Raw genomic sequence first — 21212 nt, forward strand, 5'->3', positions numbered from 1 at the left:
AATGTCTCATTTTAGTAAAAAAAATCTCATTACACTTAAAACAAGACTCATCACTGGAAAAAACAACAATTTTCACCTGTTTCAAGTAGATTTTCACTTGAAATAAGTAGAAAAATCTGCCAGTGGAACAAGATTTTTTTGCTTGTAATAAGAAGATAAATCTTGTCCCACACTGGCCTACTTATTTCAAGTGAAAATTTACCTGAAACAGGTGAAAATTGTCACATTTTTCTGGTGTTATTTTTCTGGTGATGACTCTAAATGTTGAAACAGCAGTAAAACCACATTCATTGATGAAATGACATAAGGGATGGAAAGGAGGGATTGCAGTTTTACAGGGGGGATGATTTGGACTGTTTTTATTTCAGGGAGGGATGCCATCCCCCCTCACCCCCCCTCAACTCCAGTACTGCTTATAGGTTGCCATGGCGATACACCCTGCCATAAAGTCAGCCAGCTTTGGGACACTGAAAACTGACCATGAACTCATTAAGCCACCAGTCATCCTTTACAGAGCCCCGCACTAGTATTTACCTCACGTAAAACACACGTGAAGTGTTTGAGCTGCAAACACCACGGAGCAGCGCGTCATGGCGTTGCTGTGGCCCAGCTGTCGTCAGTGGGGAGCCGAACAACCGCACGGCTTTCCCCACTGGCCATCAGATGCTGTTGCAGTGTGTAACATTCATTATTCCCTGACCTTGCCTGTGCGGCGGCCGGCTGAAAGCACACTGAGTGGCCATGTGTTTATGAAGTGTGGGAGGAGCAGTCAGTGGTGTACATAAAGACCTCTAGACCAAGGTTGAGAGACCGAGGGGGAAGGTTGGATGATGACATGTTTATATCCGGGGCATCCATAGTTTTTAGAAGGCTTAATTAGCCCGCTGGAGTGGCTTGTTAAAGTGTCGCCGGTCTTTACTCAGCGGATACACACTATAGGTTCTCTTTAAATGCTCATAACTGCAAAGGGCAGCCACAATCCACAGGAGGTTTTAATCTAGCTCTCTTAAGGGGAAAGTGAATTGTCTACTGGTGATGGAGGTTCATGGCAGAGGAGGTACGATATAAATCCTTGTGTCATATTAACATTCAATACGCTTGCCTTTGGTCCTTCAATTATTCATCCATGCACGTTACATCCTTTTATGTAAGCCGCTGGAGTTGGTTCTCGTAGATATTAATAGACATAGATGTATATTTCCGTGCCTTAAAGACATAATACACTCAGTGAGATTATCTATCTGTTAAATGCCATGTGGGCCGTATAATATCACTTAATGGTTCATGTGCATATTCCACTGCTTAGTTGACATGAAAGACAAACACAGTGGATGGCAGCTATGATCTAAATCAATATAAATGCTTGTTTGTTTGTTGTCTCCTCGTTGCATTAGTCCCTGAAGGAGAAGCTGTTGCAGGATTCTATAAATGTGGGTCATCCTCAGGTCACACGTATGCAGAGGCCCTGAGATGAAACACAGCGTTTCAGACATGATAGTGTAGCAGAACAACTAATTACTTTATGTTTAGTGAAATATTGGTCCAGTTGATTGGTCGTTAGTTTTGAGGGTTAGAATTTATAATGAATTTAAATGCTTGTGTTACACACAGAGAAATTTACATTTTAAACCCTGTTTCAGTACGTTAGCATCTGCGGTTTATATATGTATATAATAGACATATAGTCAGGGCTGCACATAAGTGGGCCGCCAGAGCGCATGCGCCGTCAAAATCCACAGTGCGCTGTCAATCTTGTGCTGCGAAGCGCTTTTGCGTACCAACAGCTGGGGCTCATATTATTGGTTATGGCCAGACCAGAATACTAATATTAAAAAATCTATTGGGAGAGCTTTTCCCCAGAACCGCCACTCAAAGTTAGTACTGGCCAATCACAGCGCATCCTTACTCCCCCTCCACGCTCGTTGGGGAGGAAGAGAGGTAAGGATCAGCTTTACTGAACAAACCCCCGACACGTCTCGTCAAAATGTCCAAGAAGCAAGCGCCATTAAATAATTATTTTGGCGTTCCACCGCCACCAACTACAAAGAGACGCCAAACTGAACCACTACCCGTGGATAGAAACAGAAAACATGTGTTCGCCAAGAAGTGGCTGCATGATGTTACGCAGCGACGCGCACCGTACATTCGCGGTCCCGCGTATCCTACCCCGTAAGCACTGCGTTGGTGCAACGCGGAACCATAAATCAGCCAGTGTCCGTCACTGCGTGCGGCAGTTTGCTGCACCAGCAAGACGCTGCTCTCTTGATTATGGCTCACAGTTTATGAAAACCCCAAATAAAAAATAAATTAGAGAAAATATTTTATGAAATCAATAAACAATTCCATCATCAAGATTATAACAAATAAAAGGTTCAACATATCTTGCTTTGCATGTAATAAGACTAGGTAATATATTAGTTTCACCTTTTAAGTTGAATTATTGAAATAGATTTACTTTTACACCATATTCTAGTTGAATTATTTAAATAAATTAACTTTTACACCATATTCTAGTTGAATTATTGAAATAAGTTAACTTTTACACCATATTCTAGTTGAATTATTGAAATAAGTTAACTTTTACACCATATTCTAGTTGAATTATTGAAATAAATTAACTTTTACACCATATTCTAGTTGAATTATGGAAATAAATTAACTTTGTAAAGGACCATATTGAGCCATTCATCTTTATAAGTGAATAAATATCGTTTTGCCTATAACTTATTCCTGCATCCCTCTTTTATCGATCCGGCGAGACGGGTCACCGCGTTTTTGGAGGCCCAAGTCACATATCCAGGGGCTCCTCTGAGCACCAGACCAAAATAATTATGTGCAGCCCTGCATATAGTCATATACGTATATAGCATCTTCCAGAAGTTGTGGGAGCACTCATGCATGCAAGATCAAACTTTATTGATCACACAGCAGGGACATTCCCTTGTTATAGTTTTGAATGCATCGTTTATTCAGCGGGATCAGAAACACACACAGACAAGAAGTGACAGGTGCCCAAAACACAACGCTAATTCCCTCAACGCCACCAGTTCCAGCAGCTGCAGCGGCAGCTTGCCGGCAAGAACCCCGTGGCTGAGGGAAACGGGCTCAAAGGGGCTGCTGGGATGGCCTTTTATGTCTTAAAGTGCCTCTTCAAGTGTTGACACGTGTCAGTAAGGGTAATTCAAGCACAAGGCAGAGTGAGCACTTCTCAGATGGATGAAAAGAAGCCGACAAGATAGTTTTATCTCAAACACTTCACTAATGACAGGATTCAATAGATGTGCTTTATTTATTACAGTCAGTACGTGTTAATTGTTTGGAGGATGCAAAATCAACTAGACACAAAACGTGATGAATTTCAAGTGGGCTGGACCAACTCTGAGGGCTGCCCCTCAACATCGCTGTGAACTTCCACTTCCATCACAAATGAGCTGAACTCATTGGTTATTTGACTCTAAAAAGACGTTTGACCTCGAAACCGGTGTCGGCTAAAACTCTGAACCGTCTGCATCGTGGTCACGTGCAGCTAAGACAGCCACATGCTAAACATGCTAAACATGCTAAACTTGGTCCACTGTTCTTCAAATATGTTTTTTTTTGTTGCTGTATTGTTTCCTTTTTTATTAAACTTGAGTTTTTCACCTAGTTTTTGATGCAATATTAGATATAATGTCTATATGTTGTCACTTTTTAAAAGGATTTTGTTTTGTTGATTTAGATATATTTTGTTCTATGCGTTGTTTTCTGAGGAACAACATTGTTTCACGTTTCATTATTTTTATTTGTATTGTTCTGCCTCTGGGCATCCTTATCTTCAATACATCTACTGAATACAGATTAAAGCTTCATTTCAGACACTGTTTTCTCTGATACCAGACAAGAGAGTACTGTCGTTCTGCTTTACAGTGACACAGTCTGCATGGGTGGCCGCAGATAAATATGTAAATTGTTTATGCTATGCTGCGTTAGTCTGACACAGCGCCCCTCCTGTAAGAAGGGCTTTGCAAACCCGACTAATCAGCAGAGCCTTCGGGGGTTCTGCTTAAGAAGGTCCCCGAGGCCGCGGCTCCCTGCGGCCACCGCGCTCATCCACACAGCACAAGATGAGACGTATTCAGTTACTCAAAAAAGCAAGTGGGATAGAGAGCAGCATCAAAGCAGGCAAAAAGTAGTCCCAAAGAGAGGAGGAGGAGGAGGCAAGTAAAATTAAACATGCACGCATACATCCACAGGTCAGTGGAGAATGTGAGAAAATTCAAAGTGTAAATCCATCTTCCTCCAGCGAGCGTCCCGTGAGGGAGGACTCATTGTGCTGCTCGCATCCATGCATCAGCGCTGAAGGCAGCACTCTCACCAGCAGGTGCACGCTGGTGCACGAGCTCGTCTTGTACATCCGCATAGATGGATGGCAGATAGGGAGGCGAACATTACAGCCAACTGAGTCCTGCCTCTGAGCAGGTGGCGCGTACACAGCAGCTCCCACCTCAGATGCAATCGCTGAAATTAATTACCATTCAAAACATTTGGTATGCTTGTGCTTGGTGTTTTAATGGGCCTTTAAAATGTTTTGATGATTTGGTGTTGCTGATATTATCTGGAATGGTGGGTTAGTAGTAATTGAGCTCTGAGGTGTGAAGGCTGAATTGCAGAGAGTAATGGGAAGCCGCGGAGAGACACAAAATGTAAAAGTAGAAGTATGATTAAAAACTCACGTAACTATTTTTTCTAGTTTTTCCATTCAGAGTTTGGTCAGAGAAGCTTGTTTGCAGCTTACACAGATGGCACCATTTAAAAACCTCCCTTACTGCCTTTTTTCCTGTAATGGGATTTCAACAAACTATCCTGTTTTAGAATAATTCATAGTTCAAACATGCAATAACTAATTATGAAGCAGTGGAAACATCCTCATTTGTATGCTGCTGCAGTTTTTTTGTTTTTTGTTGTAGCCTCAGAGGTGTGCAGCAGGGCTGACGCCGGTGTGAATGTTGATGTGTTGCATGTGGACGACGAGTTACGTAAGCTATGGCGCGCTGTGGTTCTTCACCATGATCCTGAGAAGTATGCTGCACGCCTGGAGAATGATGGATGACGTGGGTAGCTGTGAAACCGAGCGCAGACACTGAGACGCGTCCCTCCTGGTCTCAGCGAGCATGCCTGTTTGACTGTGACATGTTTTGCAGATGGGTGGGGAGTCTTAATGTTTGACAAAAGAAAAAAAAAAAAAAAAAGAGGGGCTGGGTTGGGCTCTCTTTCTCGCGTCTCTCTCCAGCCTCGAAGTGGAGTGTGTTACCCCCCCCAATCCCTCTCTCTTCGAGCTGCTGGCCCTCGGTCAGGTAACGAAACAGGATAGTATCACAGGACGGTGAAACCCAAAGTGGCCCCGCCTGCCTCCATATGTCCGTTTACGTGAATGTGTCTGTCTGTGAGGCTCTCACCTGTACCTGTCATATATCCTACACCTTATCTTCTTTGTGCTCACTGTGTTTGCCTGTTTGTTGCACCCCCTTCGAACACACCCTTCCCTTGTGCCCACTCTCAACAGCCTCTTGTCACACATGCCCCAAACCCCCCCATATGTATGCTCTGTGTTTCAAGAGTCGTTGCTATGCCAACAGCCCACTTTCTGTGTCTTAGCTGTGGGAGGATCTGATCCGAGTCCACTCTGCCTCCCACTGGACACTGTAGACAACTGCAGGCTTTGCAGAATGGTGTTGGTCCTGCCAAACCCCCAAGGGGTCAAACAGGAGGAGCACTGGCACCAATTTATAGCAGTTGTTACTTCTACCATCTGCTACAATTAATAAGATAGCTCTTTTTATTAAAAAACAAAAAAAAAAAAAAACTAAACTGAAATCAATCTTCATTTTCAGTCCATGATGTAATATGTGATGTGGGGAAGGAAACGAGTCCCTCCACTGGAGCCGCAGCCCCAGCCGCTCTGTTTCAGCAGCCCGGAGGCAGCAGGACCACCTCAGGTGCTGCGGAGCGAGGCTGGCGGAGCGGCCGTTCCCCCGGCTGCACTCGCTCTTACCTGAGAATGCACTCAAGCCTTGAATGAAGCATGAAGGAGAATGAATAATTGAAGACGTTCACTCCCCCATTGATACTTGGGAGGTGGAGGAGGAGGGAGGTGCCTTGCATACCTTCAGTCCGTACGAGTACATCCAGCCTTTTCCTCTCCCCTCAAACTCGCTGCCTGCAAGTAAAAAAAGCCCCTGCGAGAACTAACAAACTAATACAACTAACACCAGTTGGTGAATATTCGCCTCCCCTCTTGAAACGGTTAACATCCCTCCTCCACCCCCCCTCCATCGCTTTGATTCCTTTAGCTGGTAGAAGTGATCGTCCGTCTGCTTGTCTTTGCTTGCTTTTTCTGTCTGTCTATTTGTCAGTATATTTTACCCCAGTTTTGTCCTTGTCTCTTGCAAAAAAAAAAAAAAAGCATACATTATTGTAATCGGCATCAAAATCTCATCCAAATTAGCGGTTTATCTAGCCCGATGAAAAAACCTCCATTCTCCCAGCCAGGAGCTCGGCGGAGAATGCTGGCCAGACAGACAGACTTTCTGTGGGGTCCTTGTGTACGGCCCGTCCGAGGCATTGCCTTCACTCGCCGAGTGACAACTACTTGCATATATTACATATGCACATGTAGCCAATGCCAGTTTGTGCTTTGGCCCCTGTGTCCCCGGTTCACACTTTAGAGTGTTGCTAAATGGTTGGAAAATCAGATTAGCTGTAAAAATACATTTAGTTTTTTTTAGTCATCTGCAGTTACTTAATTTGTAAAACGCCCTCTTTTGTGACACTCTAAATGTGCTCTTCCTATGTTCCTACTATATTTGTCCCTTTTTGTGTTTCAGTGATGTTATATTTTGGTATGTTATACCACTTTTTTTCTTTTTCCTACTCCTCTATCAATTATTTTGATCTATCCATGAAAAGAACAATTATTATTGTTATTTGTACCTTGATGATCAATTGTATTTATTGTCCTTTTCTTTTTTTCTCTGTGCTCGTTCTTCTCTTTTTAGCATGTTTCGCCGTCCGTCCCCTCTTAGAGATATTATGTGTGCGTAGCTCTTTATTTTGGCCTCTTCTTCTCTGGTACTTATCAGACTGACCAAACTGAGCCTCTCTTGTGTTTCCAGGCTTTCCTTCCTTCATCTTTCCTTGCAGCTGTGTTTTCTCTCTAATTGCTGGTGTTTGTAACGACTTGGCACTCTCTGATTTTTGTTCTCATACTTGTTCATGCTGTAAATATGTGCTAACTCTTTTAGTGCAGATAAATACTTTTCAGCTCGCTTGTGTACTCTTCTCACATTGTTTTTTTTAATCTTAAAATGTAGTCCTTATGATTTCAGTCAAGTGTGTCTTTTGCAAGTCGACCATCCTTTGTCTGCTCATTTTTCTCTTTCTCTGTATTTCTATAGTTGTTTTTATTTTTGTTTATTTATGTGTTAGTGATTGCAAAATGCTGTTTCAGTGTTCTTTCCCTCCATCTGCCTTGATCAGTCATTTATATGGAATGCTGAGTGTGCAACGTGTCAGGACTTTTCAATCGGTCTTTGTTGTGTTATGTTCTTCTTTTCTCACGTTTTCTTTAATCTCATAAAATTAATTCTCATTTTTTGTCCTCTTTTACTGATTTCCTTTCCTTTTCCTCTTTGTGACTCTTGTTTTTGCAGTGTATGAACATAGGGATTTTTCCCCAGATTCTTTATCCCCCAGTTTTCGACCATCCTCGTGCACAGGAACTAAACTTTAACATCTGCTAACATCTGTACCCCAGTGCCAGCTGTGCCCTGGGAGATCTCCGCTCTCTCTTTTGTGTTTCTATAAATCATCTGTGTTTTTTGCTGCTGAGAGAAATGTAAACACACAACATCTGTCCTCTGCGTGTCGCTGTACATCTGTGTCAGCTGTTGTTATAGTAACGCCATGTTGTTATGTCATTTTATATGTGTGTCTCATCTTCAGAGGGAATACATGTTTGTTAGAAACTCTCTGGCAACTATCAATTTAAGTTTAGCGGTTCTGTTTTGTGTTGAAAATGTGTTTGTTTATTTGTTGGAGGTAACTTTTTTATCAGCTATGTGGATGCTTGCCACCCTGGACATAGTTATAGTCATTTCAGACTCCAATATTCATCAGGCACAGCTCTTCACATCAATTTCTGTCTGCTTTAGCGCCCATCATTAATCTGAGGAATCCTTGGCAGATCTAATTTGGCCCTACTCATGATAGCTGTGGATAGCACGGCGTACTTTGAAGGGACATCTATCCAAAGTAAACTTGGACTTCAAGCTCTAAACGAGTGGAGGCTGGACTCGTGTGCTCAGGCTTTCTCTCTTTCTGTAGACGAGTTAGCTCTTTAGCACGTCTCCTCACCGCTCTCCCTTTGTCAACCTGAGGTCTTTTGCTTTCAGGGGCAACAAGCCAGCCAACAGCCCCAAGGGCCAGCCCCCTGATGCCGATGGCCACTCCTCCGTGACTGACCTGGCCAACTCTCTCACTGGAGACATGGTGATGGTAAGATGTCCCGTCCCAGCTCCCGCTCACCTAGGGTTGCCACCCGTCCCGTAAAATACGGAATTGTCCTTTATTTGAGAAAAAAATGTTGCGTCCCGTATTGAACTAATACGGGACACGATTTGTACCGAATTTTCATTAACTTTTACACCATATTCTAGTTGAATTATTGAAATAAATTAACCTTTACACCATATTCTAGTTGAATTATTGAAATAAGTTAACTTTTACACCATATTCTAGTTGAATTATTGAAATAAATTAACCTTTACACCATATTCTAGTTGAATTATTGAAATAAATTAACTTTTACACCATATTCTAGTTGAATTATTGAAATAAACTAACTTTTACACCATATTCTTCACCTGTAGGCAATATTCTACATCTTGGCTGATGTGGACATACATAGCATAAGAGGCTATTTCAGTTGCTAGTATGGTTGGCTGTCTGGACAGTCATGCAAGTTCAATGCTATTAAAGCACCTTAAATCAAAGCGTTTTGTTTTTTCATAGAAAATAAATACATTTCTATGCATTTTAGAAGTTTTGGGGATGTCCTTTTTTTTGGCGCCTGCGCTGCTGAAATCGGGGCGTCCCTTATTTCTATTTCTGAAAGGTGGCAACCCTACGCTCACCACACTGTCAGGTCTGGCCCTACTTGGTCGGGTTTTCACTGTCAAACTCTCCTAAAAAGTAGAAAGCAGGTGATTTTTCCAGTAGTCCACTGTGTTTAGTATCAACAAATATCAATAAAATGAAATGTTTTTCTATATGCTAATGACGCACCTGTGACTACAAACACACGTTACTGCACAACACACTTTATTGAATTAAACACCTAATAGCGTACATTATGAGGTACATATAAAATAATAATGATTCATCTTTTATCTCGACCAGTTTCTTTGGGTACATATGATAGGTAAGATACACTTTATTGTCCCACGTGTGGGAAATTCGGGTTGGGCTTTAACCCATGCTGCGCCCATAGAAACACAGACAACAAGAATGAACAACAACAAAGGACAGGGACTTCTCAAGGACAAGAACATACACCATATTTACATAGACATAGACCACAGAGTGTGTGTACTAGATGATACCGTTTCAATAACACAGTTCAAAGATAACCCTCCTCTATGGGGTCTGCTGGTGTTGATCCCAGCTCTCTATGAGCAAATGCAGGAATCAACCCTACACAGGGTGCCTGCTCATCAGGGGGTGATGATGCATTAGTCCAAGAAATCTGAGCGCTTTTGATGCCACCACCAGCATATATCAGCTGTACTTTGATGTTTAATGGTTTGAGACTCTTGTAACCAGTGTCCTATCACTCGTTACGTATTGATCCCTGTAGTCAGACAGCATTGATTACCTGCCCGTTCTGGGGCAGAAAACGTCTGAATGAATATTAGCGTGAGCCTCCGAGCTAAATCTGTACAAACAACTCAGCTTTTTGATGCATGTTTAATCAACTATTTTTGTACACTGACATCAATTTATTTGTGTGAATCCTTATGGCTGAAAACACTTAATTTTCATTTGTCATATTGAAAATGTAACCCAATGCCAAAGTACACATGCAGTTCCTCAAATAACCACTAGGGTCTCGCTCCAAATGTGAGTACATTTCAATGGACGCCCTGAGTCACCTAACCTGCGTCCATCCATCCTTGTTTCATACTATGCTAGAAATTTCATAAGCGAACTATTACTCTCGAAAATAGTGGAAACAAAAACTCGTCAGACACAATTTAAATAAAAGGCTGCTGGCCCTGGATGGCTCAGTGGGTTGAGTGGGTGCCATTTGTAGAGGCTGTAGTCCTCGTGCAAGCAGCGCATGTTCGAGTCCCGGCCTGTTGCTTTATACTGCCATGTCTTCCCCCTCTCTCTACCCGTTTCCTGTCTACCTACTTTCTCAATTAGTGCCACGACAAACCTTTTTAAAAAATAAATAAAAGGATGCTAAAAACGGTTCACGCAAACACAGCGACAAACACGTACAATAAAATGTTTAATTTAACATTATAAATGCCACTTTTAACTGGAATAATATTTTTATCTCTGTTAACTGAACCTTCAGGATGAGGCTCAGATGGACCTTTTAAACACGAGTAGACATAATAATAGTTTGGTGGGCCTGATCCTGCTCACACTCCTGACCTCTGTCCATCTGCACCAGTGACAAGGAAGACTGCATCCATATCTCATTATGTCAATAACAGACGTGAAGACTGAGGAAATCCTTTTAATTTGACTATTTAGGTGTCTATTATTTACTAACATGAACTATAATGTCATTCTAAACAAAAAGATAGGACTTGTTTTGCAAAGTCATTCTTAGTACAAATTGCATGTTATTCTAAAGATGAAAGTAAGTAATGAGGAAACCAGAGACAGGCAGGTCCCTCAGTGGTGATTATGTGAGACAATGCCATCCAGCTCTGTGACAAATGACAGCTGGAATATTCCACACTTTCTCTGCCTGGTATTTCTTGAACAGATATTGATAAGGACGAGGCGTTTGTCACTCAGCAAGCGTAGCGCCGGTCCACAGCAGCAAGATCAATGAGGCTATTTAGCGAGAGAAGTTTTAAAATCTAAACATATTGTTTAAGTTTATGCTACTGTTGGAAGGGTGAACAAATGTAAAGGACAGAAAGTGAAGCAGAGCAGCCTGTTTTCCGGGATGTGCCTCTCACACAGCACTCTCTCCTCCTCTCTCTGCCGGTCTCCTGCTCTGTCTTTGCCGCTCTGTGTCCACTGCTTTCATCAGATAGTGGCCTTTTAGTGCACAGCCATGATAAAGCAGTCAGAGTGGCTGTGCGGGAGAATGGGAGGTCTAAAGCTCGCTATCTTACATCTGAGCACCTCCTGCCTCTTAAGAACATTAATAAGGAAATTAAACTCTCAGTCTTCTTAATGTCAGACCAATCTCTGCCTCTGAGCAGTTGCTTGAGTGTGCTGCGATAAAAAAAATGTGGCTCTATAATCTCATCCCCCCGTAGCCACTCTCTGTCAAGGTCCGTGTGCAAAAAAGTGCGTGCCCTTGGACCGGATGGTGTCACGTGACCGGCCGCTGTTGCACGTGTGAGTCTCTGAATTCATGTGTCTGCTTTTGTGGCCCCCGCAGCTGTCACCGGGGTCAGAAGATGACGACGGCGAGGGGCCGATCAGTGAAAAGCTGGGCCGGATCCAGTTCAGCATAGGCTACAGCTTCCAGAACACCACGCTTACCGTCAAAGTCCTCAAGGGTCAGGAGCTCCCAGCCAAGGACTTCTCCGGGACCTCAGACCCCTTCGTCAAAATCTATTTGCTGCCCGACAAGAAGCACAGGCTGGAGACCAAGGTCAAGAGGAAGAACCTCAATCCCCACTGGAACGAGACGTTCCTCTTTGAGGGTTTGTCTTATTTCAACTCACTGAAGACCTTTAGTTTTTGTGTTCTTGTTGTTCCTGTGGCGAGAAGTAGCTATAAAATGAAGAATACCTGAAAATTAGAATCACTTAAAAAAGATGTATCAGTTTAAACCCCCTTTCAGAGGGAGATGGTCACATTTGTAATGTGTGCTAAAATTGCAAAGCCAACCCAGTTAAAAATATTATGGACCAATAATTTCCAATGCATAATATATATGGACCAATAATTTCCAATGCAAAGTAGGAGAAAATAAGCTGCACCGTGGATCACGAAAACAATCAAATATATACACTACAGTTCAAAAGTTTGGGGTCACATTGAAATCTGGAGCATCACATTTGTGGGGTCAATTTAACGCTCAAAATGGCCAGAAAAAGAGAACTTTCATCTGAAACTCGACAGTCTATTCTTGTTCTTTGAAATGAAGGCTAAAAAGATTAAGATGGGCAAAAGAACACAGACATTGTACAGGGGTAAACTGGAAAAAAGTGTTGTGGATGAATGAATCCAAGTTTGAGGTGTTTGGATCACAAAGAAGAACGTTTGTGAGACGCAGAACAAATGAAAAGATGCTGGAAGAATGCCTGACGCCATCTGTTAAGCATGGTGGAGGTAATGTGATGGTCTGGGGTTGCTTTGGTGCTGGTAAGGTGGGAGATTTGTACAGGGTAAAAGGGATTCTGAATAAGGAAGGCTATCACTCCATTTTGCAACGCCATGCCATACCCAGTGGACAGCGCTTGATTGGAGCCAATTTCATCCTACAACAGGACAATGACCCTAAACACACCTCCAAATTGTGCAAGAACTATTTAGAGCAGAAGCAGCTGGTATTCTATCGGTAATGGAGTGGCCAGCGGAGTCACCAGATCTGAACCCCATTGAGCTGTTGTGGGAGCAGCTTGACCGTATGGTACGCAAGAAGTGCCCATCCAACCAATCCAACTTGTGGGAGCTGCTTCTGGAAGCGTGGGGTGCAATTTCTCCAGATTACCTCAACAAATTAACAGCTAGAATGCCAAAGGTCTGCAATGCTGTAATTGCTGCAAATGGAGGATTCTTTGACGAAAGCAAAGTTTGATGTAAAAAAAATCTTATTTCAAATACAAATCATTATTTCTAACCATGTCAATGTCTTGACTCTATTTTTTATTCATTTCACAACGTATGGTGGTGAATAAGTGTGACTTTTCATGGAAAACACAAAATTGTTTGGGTGACCCCAAACTTTGGAACGGTAGTGTATTTCAATAAACCTTATTATTTTAAAATTAAGATTCAAAATTGTCAATACATTGTTACACATTTCAGACGTTTAATTATGAGCTTAAAGGTGACCATTTAGATGTTCTGGTGTCGGGTCCAGCCTTTGATAAGCTGGAGCACATCTCAGTTGTCGATGCGTCATCATGTTGGACTATTTTTAAAAATAGGCAACAATATATCTTTGCAAGTCAGATTCTGCCAGAAATGGCTCAGGTCTTAAAATTCTTGCAAAAATAAATGAAGAAATTAACTTCTTTTAATAGTTTTTGAGCAGTAAATATCTAAACATTTCTGTATTTTCATCTATTTTGGTACTTGTATCGTGGCTGGGTCTCAATCCACAGAGACCCCACCCCACAACGTCACATGGCCCAAAAGGATCTGGTACCAAACCCTCCAGAACTGGTCCAAGCTCCTCTGGGGGGACAATCTGCTCAGTATTTCACCATCCTGGCCACTCGTGTGTTGTGAGGAATGAGGAAATATTCGGAAAATTCTTGAAATTAGTTTATTGGCTTTGATGCTAAAAATGTGTGTGAAAGACAAGAGAGACGAAATCCCTTTCACACCCTCAAGACCGCGCCGTGCGATGGTGTGAAACTTGGTCCGGCAGCTGTCATCCCTCTGCGTGATGAAGGGACTCGAATGCACGGATGATGTTCACCTCTTTTGTTTTTCATTGCCAGCAATGAAAAAGTGAAACACACTCACATTACGTTTTGACACGGAGCCGTTCCTTCAGAAATTCATGTGAAAACTCAAAAAAGTGTGAAAGTGGAACAATTCTTGTAAATGAGTTTTCCGGCGGCTGAACTCAAGCGGTTTATGTGTGAAGTATTAATACTCCCGCTGTGAGCGGCACATGTTTCATGGCGGCGGCAGAGGCAGTGTCTTATCTCTGTATGAATTGATTTCATTATGAACAATGTACCTGTCTGACAGAGCAATGATTTTCAAAAAGAGACTACCGGCAGCCCAAAAAAACACAGAAAATAACAAAATAGGTGTCTATGGCAGCAGTTTTTTGTGATCTTTTTTTTTTTTTTTTCTAAAGGGACTCTATAGTCAAACATCTTTTTTTAAATGCACTTGGTCTTTTGTCAAAAATCCTCCCATTTAGTGCGTAGCTAATTATGCAGTCCTGCCTGCATAATTAGGGACGTGTTTTTCAGGCTGTGACTGTCCAACGTCCCATATCTGTTTCTGTGTCTGCTTCAGGCTTCCCTTATGAGAAGGTGAGAGAGCGAACCCTCTACCTCCAAGTGCTGGATTACGACCGCTTCAGCAGGAACGACCCCATTGGAGAGGTGTCAATTCCCCTGAATAAGGTGGAACTGGGCCAGATGAAGACCTTCTGGAAGGAGCTCAAGCCCTGCATGGATGGCGCCGTAAGAGACCGAAGGGGGGGGGGGTTAGACGGCACCGTGGCAAATGCTCTCTTTTATTCTGGTCTTTCTTACCAACATGTAATTCTGACATGTTTTGGTGACTGGTTTCAGCATGTAAGCCTGATTGACTTATTTTTTGGGGCGTGAGCGACGCGTTTGGCTAAGCCCGCCTGGTCACTGGACCGTCTGTGTTCGGCAAGGGGTTAGACGAGGAAGGGCAGAGATCTGGAGTCTGATACCTACTGGTGAAATGTGATCTGAGGTGAGACGCTTCATCCTCCATTATCTTTGTGTTCCTCTTCAGGGGAGACGAGGAGACCTGCTGGTGTCCCTCTGCTACAATCCCAGTGGTAACATCATCACTGTGAACATCATCAAAGCCCGCCATCTTAAAGCCATGGACATCGGCGGAACCTCAGGTAGGAACGCCTCTGTGTTTGTTCAGTTTTTTTCTTTTCTTTTGCTATCCGGCGTTCTCCTGCTGTCCGCCCTGGCCATGATGTTATAAACTTGATGGCTTCAAATGTGGCTCGGTCCTCTTCTTGACCGGCCTGTGCAGAGCGTGGCTGTTGCGGCACCAAGGTGACTTTACATCAAGCATCTCTGACTTGACCTCTTTCTGTATATCTACGAGAATCTGGAGCCTCCCGGCCAAACGTGCTTCAGCTCAGTCTGATTGCTGCTGTAGTTTTTAAAGCAGCTCTGAAATGTTTTCTCTGCCATGCGGTTGTGAAACCGTGGCTTCTCCCGGTACCGGGAGTGGAGGCTGTTAGCGCTACAGGATGTAACGAGGCTCCAGAATTGACGGTACAGATCCCAGGCCCTATTTCCTATAAATACCTCCTCATTTGTATGTTTCCTAGCTAGGGGAATAGGTTGACCTTGAGCTCAAATGAGGTGTCTGCTTTCCTGCTGCCTTCCTTGTCTTTAAAGGGGCCCTATTATGGCATCTAATACCTATTTTAAACAGGCATTGAATGTCTTAAAATCAAGCTTTTGATTGTTTTTGCTAAATAAATTAGAAATTCAGCCTCTGAGCCATGTCTTTATCTTCCCAGTTTCTAACCTCCTTCTCTATGAGGGATTCTGAGTGGGCGGGGCTATGATAATGAGGCTCTGTGCTGATTGGCTGCCTGACGTGATGCCGCGAATGACGCGATACACCGCTACGAAAAAATGGCGGAAGCTCCGGCCGGCGGAGTTAGTTGTGCGCGTGGTTTCACACACCGCTCCTGTCGTTACATAACGACGGGAGCAGAATCTGAACGGCTCGTAGATCCACATCACACTGGACGGCTCATCCGGGCGGCTGTACAGACACTGCAGAATTTGGTTGCTTTCCTCCTTCTCTGAGTTGGCAAGCTGAGGGGAGAAGGGGAGACCACTTTATATATGTTAAAGCAAGAGAAAACCTGTTTTTCATAATAGGTCCCCTTTAAATATTAAGAGAGTAATTGCAGATCTGACCCCAAAAATCACCTCGTTCATGTGGCCCGTCATGAAAACAGCTGCTCTCTCTCTGCATCCACGCCGCAGATCCCTACGTGAAGGTGTGGCTCATGCACAAGGACAAGCGCATCGAGAAGAAGAAGACAGTGACGATGAAGCGCTGTCTGAACCCGGTTTTCAATGAGTCCTTCCCCTTCGATGTTCCGGCCCACGTGCTGAGGGAGACCACCATCGTCATCACCGTCATGGACAAGGACAGGCTCAGCCGCAACGATGTTATTGGCAAGGTAACGTGCCGGCGCGTTTGCAAACCACCCGTATGAATGAACAATTCTACTACACCAGTTCTTTAAAAAAAAGATTGTAAAATGTCAATAAAAACAGGACACCATGAGTAGCAAATCAAATAAACACATATTTTATTCACAATAAACCATAGAAAAACATAAAATATTTAAAATGTTTCCAGCTTATGACAAAATAAGGTCATTTGGAATTTAATGACTGCAACAAATCTCCAAATATTTTGGACGGGGGGATGTTTGTAAAATCCCCTCGTTGTTTAGCTGAAGTTTATAAATGTCTGATATCTGTGGTGAGAGTTTCGGGGGATGAATGTTGTCTCATTCTTGTCTGAATCAAGATTGAAACCTCTCAAAGGTCCTGGGTTGTTGTTGACGTCAGTCACTGAAAGGTCTGGACTGTACGTAGGGACTCTTCTACTAAGAAGCCACGCTTTTGTACGGAGCACCAGAATGCGGCTTTGCATTGTCTGGCGGTGTGAGGTCGTCCCTGAAGAGGACGATGTCTGACAGGGATCATGTACCTTTCACCACCCATGTTTCCTTTCCAGATGTGCAAGCTGCCCACTCCACTGCACCAGCGCACCCCCACACCATCAGGCTTTTGAGCTGAGCGCTAATAAGAAGCCAGATGGCCGTTCTCCCCTTTAGTCTGGGCGATGCAGTATCCATGGTTTCCAAAAACAATTTCAAGTATTGCTTCCTCCGACCCCAGGACAGTGTCCCCCTTCGCCTCAGTCCATTTTAAATGAGTTCTGGCCCGGAGAAAACAGTGTTGTTTCTGGATCATGTGCACGTATGGCTTCTAATTTGCATGATAAATTGCTTCTATACTCGTTTAAGTGAGGTTCATAATGGAGGTCTTTGGCTTTCAAGCAAGTATTTTTAATGAGAGATATTGCTACGTAACTTTCGGTAAACAGTTTAATTACTTATCCACCTCTGGCTGCTGTTTGAATAAACATAAAGGCATTTTAAATGTCAGTTTTACCTGTGTATGAAAACGGTGCTGACTGTCAGGCAGTGCACAGTCACGACCGAGGCGGATCATCTTGCCATTATGATTCATCCTGTGAACGCGTCGACAGCAGAGACAGGAATTAATGAGCAAATTATATACACATACATTATTCACCAGAAGTTAGCAAACAAATCGATGAAGAGAAATCACCTTGGGATAAAACTATCCACAAAGTTTGATTAACTGGAGACAATTTGTCATCCTTCTAACCCAGGAAAAGTTTTATGATACAGTGGACATGACTGATACGATTACAGATGCTTTTATCTTCCATCTTACAATGGACGCCGTTTCATTCAAAATTAAATAAATAAATAAATACAAAAAAATAAAAAAATAAATACTAAATGATTAAATATTCAATTAAATGAATACATGTGACAACAAAATAAATACAAAATAAGTTTTAAATGAATTAATGTTCAATTAAATAAATAAATATGAGACTGACATAAATACAAATTAATTAATAAAATCTTATTATTATTATTTCATTAAATTTTTATTTCATAATGGAAAAAGTGAGACTTTTATTTTTTAATGCCACGTTTACGTATTTCATCACACTTTTACATTTTTTTACATTACCACTTTTATTTTATTTCATGGCTCTTTTCAGTTCATGTTCTTATATTGAAATGAGGGGGCGTGATTTTACATGTGGGTGTGGCCAGTCGCGATTTTTAGCCCGGAACATGTTGAACATAATGTTTTGCTTCAAACACATTGTTTGATGAAATCTGGTAATTTGTTAACTGTGTACATGGACTGTTAATTCTGCAGCCGCCCTGCTCTAAAAACAAAATCTGCCCTCCTGTGGTCCGATGTGGTCAAAGAGCCAAGAAGTGCAAAGAAAATCTTTAATCCCAATCACTTGAAATTGGTTATATGCATGGAGCTGAAGTGATATCTGGAGGTTAGAGTAAATACATTTTCTCTTTTGAAAAACGTATATTTTTCAGTTTAAATGAAATGTCTCTTGACACACATCCGGTTGCCTTATTACCCACTGACCTCAGGACTTGGCTAGGCATCCCTCTGCATTGATAACCTCAGACTAGTGCGAAAGGCTTCATCTCATTAAGATTTGATGGCTTTTATAAGTCAATCTCTCCTTGCAAACCCCACCAAAGACCTTTTTTTTTTTTTTCTTTGAATCTGCGATGACAATTACAAAGTGTGCCAGGTTCCCCTGCAGAGCAACTCCTGCACATCAACACTGACTTACTTATCTCCTCGTCTGTGGAGAATGGAAATAAACCTCACCTTTATTTCATTAAACTCGCTAAGGAAAAATCGTGCGCTGGAGAAATGTTTTTAAAAAAAGTTTTAAATCGCTGCTTTTGTTTTTGAAGGCTGAACATTGACGACTGCAACCCCAGGTCTCATTAAGGTTGGAAACATTAAAAAAACATTTCAGCTTCATCAGGAACGAGCCCTACGAGTGAGCTGGGACCGCTATTCTTGCTATTCTTGCTCCATTTCATCACTTTCCAACTCACTGCTGCTCTCCAGAAGTGATGCAGCTCACTCCAGAGTGAGTGCTGCCAAATATCACATGAAAAGCGCGGCGCCTCTCAGTCTGAGTGGAGCAACACTCACCGGCGTGACTCATGTATCAGACTTTCACAGAGAGACGGAGCTCGCAGCACTTCTTCATGCCTGAGACAGTTAGGAGATTGTTCGTGGCGTACGTGATCATCTCTCTCTCTCTTTCTTTCTCAGATCTACCTATCATGGAAGAGCGGTCCAGCAGAGGTGAAACACTGGAAAGACATGCTCGCTCGGCCGCGTACCAACGTCGCCCAGTGGCACGCTCTCAAGGCCTGATTGCACCACCCAGCCTCCATCGTGGTCCCTTCCCCATCTCCTAGCCCCTCCACCCCACACCCCGCCTCCACTCCCGTCCTTATGCACAAGACTGACTTGCTGCCAGGCTGCGAAACACGGGTACAATTAGCCATCTGCTCTCTTAAACCTTTAAAGTCTTTTTCTCTTCTCTTTCAAGATCCCACATTTCCTGTCCCACTCTTCTCTTCTGCTCCCTCTTCTCGTGCAGTCGTCTTCATTTCTGCGTCTCACCACTTTGCCAATGGTCCCCCTGTTTCTGACTGTCTGTACGTCCGTCTGTCCATATGCACTTCTGCCTGTGGAGGTCTGATAATCAGTCTCTCGGCTGATCGCTTAGTTCTGAACTGGTCCCTGGCCCGGTCAGGTGGCCAGTCCCGTGGGATCAAAGAGTCCTCAGCAATGATCTAATCCCATTTAATAGTACACACTTTAGCACTGTATGTACTGTATGTACATAAACATGTTGATATATTAGAGATTGGCAGGATCCCCCCTTTAAAAAGAACTATTTATTAATAGTATGTTATTATGCAGTTCCCCACCTCTGTGTCTTCATCCGTCCTTTCATTTCTTGTCGTCTCTCCCCAGTGTCGGTCCTCCCTCTTTTTTCATGCTGAGCTGAAGTCATTGAAAGCGATCGATAGTTGTTTTGTAATGAAACCAGCTGAAGCCCAGACAGAGTTGTTGATACTGCTGTCTCTTTTCTCCTCTCTATTTTTTCTTCTTTCTCCACCCCGTCCTTTCCTCTTTCTGCAACCCCTTTGGCACAAATTAGTGAATCCCCTCCACCCCCCGCCCCCCCACCGAGCCCTCCTCCTCGTCTGTGTGCTGTGGGTGCTGTGCTGTAGCTCCGACAAAAATTGAGATTTAAAAAAGTAAAGAAAAAGGAAAAACGAAACTCAACTTTCCAAAGCTGGTGAAGCAGGGACGCAAATTTGTGAAATGGATTGCTCCTGATTTTTCCAGATGTATAAAAGAAGAATGGAGAGAGAAAAAAGAAGATAAAAGCAAACAAAACAAAGAAATCAGGAAACAAATTCCTTTCCGTCCTGAGATGCTATGATGTCACTTTTTCGCAGGATCACAGACTGAGGAAACTAATTGAATCTTCTTCCAAAGTTAACATGAAAACGAAGGTAAAGAGCTGCGTCGGTACCGGTTGGTACTGGTCGGAGCGATGAGTTGTTTGTGCTGCCATGTGCTCTTGTTTCCTGCTGGTGGGTGTCGACCTCAACCAGGTCGGACTGTCTGGTTTGCTGCGTTAATGTGTGCCTGCTGGTGTGTGTGCGTGTGTGCGTGTGCATGTGTGTATTCAACGGAGCAACACTATTCAAACTGGGCAGAAATCTTCTTCTCTTTTCTCTTTCTCTCTTCTCGTGCTCTTCTTGCTCTTCTTACTGCCATTGTTTCTCCATCTTCTACTGCCCTGCCTTCTCAACGGGGGCACGAGGACGTTCATTTTTTGCACTTTTTTGAAAATGTAATAACGATGATGACGATGATTATACTGAAAATGCAGTAAAAAAAAACAAAAACAAGGGAGGAGTATCCAGAAGGGTGGGGAGCAGTCGGGGGGGAGGCGATGTCTGTTTTGTGGTTTCAGGGTCTGGAGATGAAGTGGATGGGACGGAGGATGTCGGGCTCTCATCCTCCTCTCCCTGCTCTTTTGTCTTCTGCATTAGTGTCATCCAGCAACACCTTTGTTTGCATGTGTGTGTTCCTCTGGCAGCTACCAGACTCCTGGTGGCAGGCTGCTCGCAGCTGAAGCGTCAGGCCAGGATGACGGTGCAGCAACCTCGCTCGTCTGCTTGTCACATGGGGGCTGGTCAGCGCAGCGACAGTGCCGTTACGCGGCGTGTCCATCAACAGCGAGCCTGTCAGAGCTCCGAGCATCTCTCCACACAACGTGCTTCTCCCCCATACCGTTGAGCAACGTGCACGTATCTTTAGGTGTGCGTTTTGGGTTCACTTCTCAGAAAA

General features: G+C 43.2%; 1 protein-coding gene across 1 annotated transcript in view; it reads left to right on the forward strand.

Annotated features, from left to right (window-relative positions):
- LOC133444167 (uncharacterized) overlaps positions 1-20745 on the forward strand; it is a 33177-nt gene extending 12432 nt beyond the window's left edge. The window contains exons 3-8 of the mRNA XM_061721720.1: positions 8430-8532; positions 11669-11936; positions 14440-14609; positions 14914-15028; positions 16146-16345; positions 19107-20745. Of these exons, the coding sequence (XP_061577704.1) occupies positions 8430-8532; positions 11669-11936; positions 14440-14609; positions 14914-15028; positions 16146-16345; positions 19107-19211 (961 nt within the window). The 3' untranslated portion in view covers positions 19212-20745. The remainder of the gene's footprint in view (positions 1-8429; positions 8533-11668; positions 11937-14439; positions 14610-14913; positions 15029-16145; positions 16346-19106) is intronic.
- Positions 20746-21212: the final 467 nt, after the last annotated feature.

Source organism: Cololabis saira, chromosome 5, assembly GCF_033807715.1.
Source record: "Cololabis saira isolate AMF1-May2022 chromosome 5, fColSai1.1, whole genome shotgun sequence".
NCBI classification, from domain to species: Eukaryota; Metazoa; Chordata; class Actinopteri; order Beloniformes; family Belonidae; genus Cololabis; species Cololabis saira.